The sequence below is a fragment of the Chinchilla lanigera genome, unplaced genomic scaffold, assembly GCF_000276665.1.
Source record: "Chinchilla lanigera isolate Chin_1 unplaced genomic scaffold, ChiLan1.0 scaffold00084, whole genome shotgun sequence".
Lineage (NCBI taxonomy): Eukaryota > Metazoa > Chordata > Mammalia > Rodentia > Chinchillidae > Chinchilla > Chinchilla lanigera.
Window position 1 is genome coordinate 7,782,794 of NW_004955485.1, and position 4,162 is coordinate 7,786,955.

The 4,162-nt window shown below is 62.4% G+C and overlaps 1 protein-coding gene and 1 long non-coding RNA gene across 2 annotated transcripts in view; one reads left to right on the top strand and one right to left on the bottom strand.

The window, feature by feature from the left end:
• Positions 1-1,018: 1,018 nt before the first annotated feature.
• Positions 1,019-4,162, top strand: part of LOC106146577 — a 4,456-nt gene continuing 1,312 nt past the window's right edge. The window contains exon 1 of the long non-coding RNA XR_001231075.1: positions 1,019-1,392. This is a non-coding gene — a long non-coding RNA (uncharacterized LOC106146577). The remainder of the gene's footprint in view (positions 1,393-4,162) is intronic.
• Trim8 (tripartite motif containing 8) overlaps positions 1,832-4,162 on the bottom strand; it is a gene marked incomplete in the record, with an annotated part of 13,507 nt that continues 11,176 nt past the window's right edge. The window contains 3 exon segments of the mRNA XM_005403830.2: positions 1,832-3,377; positions 3,719-3,834; positions 3,956-3,987. Of these exon segments, the coding sequence (XP_005403887.1) occupies positions 2,770-3,377; positions 3,719-3,834; positions 3,956-3,987 (756 nt within the window).

A 4,162-nucleotide genomic window follows, 5' to 3' on the forward strand; every position in this document is an offset into this window, starting at 1 on the left:
CCGCCCGCGGGTGGGGAGGCCGGCGGCCGCTGGGGACCCGCGGGGACGTCCTGGCGGGCTGGGCTGGGCGGCCCCAGCTCTTTCTGGGTCCCCTCTGCCCCTGACTTGGGGGAGGTGGGTGACAGCTGCTCCAACAAAGCCGGGGACAGCTGGGAAGCCGGGGACAGCTGGGTGGGTTAGCACCCCCTCTCCCCAGGCCGTCCCAGCCGGCAGCGTCCCCGCAGCTGCGCGCCGAGGGCCGAGGGCCGAGGTGAGGGCGGCTCGGGGCTGGGCGGGGCTGTGGCCTGATCCACCCCGTCCCCTCCTCCTCTCCGGGTGAACGCGCGGAGGCGCCTGGAAAGAGGACCCCTCCACCAGCCAAAGCGAAAGTAGGCCAAGTGGGTAAGGAACCGGGCAGCTTCCTGTCTTGGCTCCCAGCTCTTGGCATGGTTAACGTCCCGGGGCTCATGACAAACTGGAGGAAGGACGGCGAGACGGAGCAGACGTGCGCGAGGCTCGGCCCGTCCACCCGCACCTGCCCCGCCTCTCGCCCTCGCATCCCGGGCCGCGGGGCCACCCTGCCCTCGCCACCCGCCCCTTTTCGCCCCTAACAGGTGCAGGGCGGGGCAGGGCTCCCCGCCTGGCTGGGGAGGGGGCCAACGGAGCACCGCCCGCCCTGCCCGGAGCCCAGCTCTGCGGGACGGGTGGGTGCGGCGCTCGGGTGCGGCTGTGATCTGGCCCGCGCGAACCCCCATCCTCTGCTCGCCTGTTCCATTTTCCTGAGAGCTGGCTGCGGAGCGCTGCGCCTCAGACCACTGGCAAGGGACTTAAACCAGAGGCTGTCCCACACTGCCGACCCGCCCAGACAGGGGGCAAGAGGCACCCACAAGAGACGGGCACAGGGGCTCACCTGACATTTACACAGAACCTCAGGCAGAGCTTTTGGCACATTTGTGTTCCCGACACTCTCGGAGGCTGAGGCAGGGGGATCCCGAGTTTGAACCCAGCCTGAACAATTTAGCAAGAGCCTCTCAAAATTAAAAAGGGATGGGGATGCAGCTCAGTGTGAAACCCTGCCTGGGTTCAATCCCAAGTGCCGCCAAACCAAAACAAACCACCCCAAAACAAACTCCCCCCAAACCTCACCTGGCTGCTAAACACAGAGCAGGCCCCTGTAGAGAGCACATGGGGCCCGGCTCCCGCCCCACCCCCCGGGGATCTGGGCCTTGAGAACTGGAGTCCACAGTCCGAGCGCTCCCCACAGCCCCGCTCAAATTCCAACTCCAATTCCAGAGGGTCAGAATCTCCAGGAGTTAGGAACGCAAGTTCCTGGAGCCCCAGCGCTCCCCACTGACGCTAAGCAAGAGCCTGCAGTCTTGTCATGCTTGAGATTGTGAAGAACTGCCAGAGCAGGTAGGTTCTTCATCTGTACCCACCTCTACCTCTCCCCTAAGTATGGAGTTCCCCCCTCTTTCTATGGGGGCCCAGCTGTTCTGCCTCGAAGCCTGCAGCCCTGGAGTGCCTGGCACAGTGTGTGCTCAATAAACACTTGTGGGCCGGAGGAGGTAAACTTTGCAAGACTCATAGAAAGGTAGCTCTCCTAGCTAACAGGGCACTCGCAGGACCTCTGGTGTGGCATGGGGCTGGGCCTGGGAGACCTTCAGCAAGTATCTGTCAAATGAAGCCAAGGTCAAGAGCAGAGGTAGTCAGTCAGTCAGTCAGTCAGTCACACAGGCCTGCAATCCTCCAGACCCAGAAGGGTGAAAGGGTGGGAAGGGAGGAAAGGCCCTTGTCTTCAGGACAGGCTGGACGCAGCCTCCCGGCTGCGAGGGTGGGCTGAGGCGAGAGGGAGTGGGACTGCGCCATCATATTTATTAGAAGGCTGGATTTCAGTGTGCTCTAGACGTTACAGAATAAATACCTGCGCCTTGAGAATGGTAAGTCCGCGGTCCATCCACAGTGCTCACTGCAGGAACGCACGAGATTCCAGGCAGGGACCCAGCGCGGGCAGCCCCTTCTGCTCCACTGACCTCAACAAGGGCTGTGCTATTCTTTTTATTTTATTATTTCTTTTATTTCTCTTTATTATTATTAATATTATTATTATTTGCTTTTGCTGTGGTCACTATCATTGGCAAAGTCCCTTTCTCCTCTCCTGGACATGAGGCTCCTGTCTGCAGAAGCCACTTTGCGGCTGGAGGTGCCGAAAGCTGCTTGAGAAGTAGCCTTTGACCTCTGTCTGGGAGGATGGTGAGGAAAAGGAAGGAGAAATCATTCTTGGCTTTAAAAAAATTAAAAAAAAAAAAACAAAAGCAAAACTCCCACAATCTATAGGTCATTCCTTACTCAATCAGTGATCAGACTGCCCGACAGAAAACCAGGAGGGAGAAGCAGGCCAGTGGGCACCGGGCCTTCCTCCGGGCAGGCGAGGGGCCGGTGCCAGAGGCTCTGGGGCAAACTGAGGTTCCTCCCAGCCCCAGGGGTGTGAGAGGGGTGGAGGAAAAAGGGGAGACGGAGAGGGAGCTCAGCGCCATGAGATGGACACTTTCCCAAATCTAGGGCCACCTGTGGCCCTGGCCCGGGCCAGCTCCCACTGTCACCTCCGCGTCCAGGAGATTCATAATAAAAAAAAAAAAGTCAGAAACAAAGGCCCAAACAAAATCCAGAAGGAAAAGCTCAGGGGGAGTGGAGTGAGGGAGGAGGAGGAGGGAGGGCAGGTCTCTGGATGCACGATTCCCAAGCCACCGGGGCAGGGGAGGGTCCCCAGTGTCCGCCGCCCGTGGCGTGGCGTTAGCTCGTCACGTAGTGTTTGGTGGACGGCTGCCCATACACCCTGTAGAAATCCTGGTGGCCGGGCTGCTGGGAGGCATCGAGCCAGTCTCTGACGGCCAGGCCGGGAAGGGACTGGGGTACGGAGGGCGCGGGGGGCAGCGGGTGGGAGTACTCCTGTGAGGGCACTGTCCAGGGGAAGTGGCCCGAGCGGGGGTAGGGCTGGTGGCCGCCATGGTTGGCCACGGAAGAACAGTAACAGTTGTCCACGGAGCAGACGAGAATCTTGCGGCCGCCGTACTGAGGGAGCATGGGCTGCTGGCTGGCGGAGCCGTTGGGGTACTGCGACGGGGGGAACACGGGGCTCGAGTGCACTGGCTGGGTGCCGCCCGGCAGGGCCACCAAGTGCTGCGTAGAGCTGCAGGGCCCCAGGGGCTGCCCAGACTGGCCCTCGCCACTGGCGGCGCCCGCTGCCCCGTACTGGCTGCCCACAGGGCCTGAGGACGTCTCCAGGAAGCCGGCCTCGGGGAAGGCGGTCGCGTGCTTGCGCTTCTCGGCCCCAGAGCTGCTCATGCCGCAGGGGTACAGCGGGACGCTCTGCAGGAAGGGCACCGGCGTGCTGAGGGGGCCTGTGGAGAGGGCAAGGGAAAAGTCGCCGACGCTCCCGGCCCAACCAGGCCCCTTCTCCCAGGGACCCTCCAACCCCACGGGACCCAGCATGAGCCACGCTGCTCGAGGCGCCCTCCAGGCCCCTCCTGTCGGGAGGTGGAGACCGGAATCCCACCTTCCAGCCGCAGACACTGAGGCTCAGGGAGGCGGTGGCACTTGTCCAAGGTCCCGGGGCCAGAGCAGGCTAAACTGGGATGTGAAGGGAAGTCCACCAAGGCCACACCGGCCCTGGTGGGACGGGCTCGGGCCTGCACCCAAGCCGAAGGCAGAGCTCTCGCTTCCACGGGGACCCCGCCCTCACCTTCCAGCATCTTCCGCAGCTGCTTCTCCTTCTTGGCTACCTCGTTCAGAAAAAGCTTGGAGTTCAGGTGGCCGATCTTGGGGGGAGACAGGCTGCTGCCCGTGCAGGTCTGGGTCCTGGGGGCAGCGGGCGGGGCGGCTGCTGTGAGGAGGCATCGCCGGCGAGCCCGCCCCACCACCCCCACGGGCCTGGCCTCCCGGACCGTGCGCGTGTACCGAGGCCGGGGCAACCGCTCACCTGTCCATTAGGATCTTCACGGACTTGGTGTTCTGCAGGGAGAGAACAGGGTCAGCCAGTGGGAAAGTGCAGGCGGAAGCTACCCGCCCTCCACGTCCCCGGGCAAGGGAGAGGGGACGGCCACCATTTTTGGAAACCAGAATAGCGATTTTTTGAAAACTCGCTGTGTGCCCTACGCCACTGTAACTACTTTGCAGCTGCTGTTTC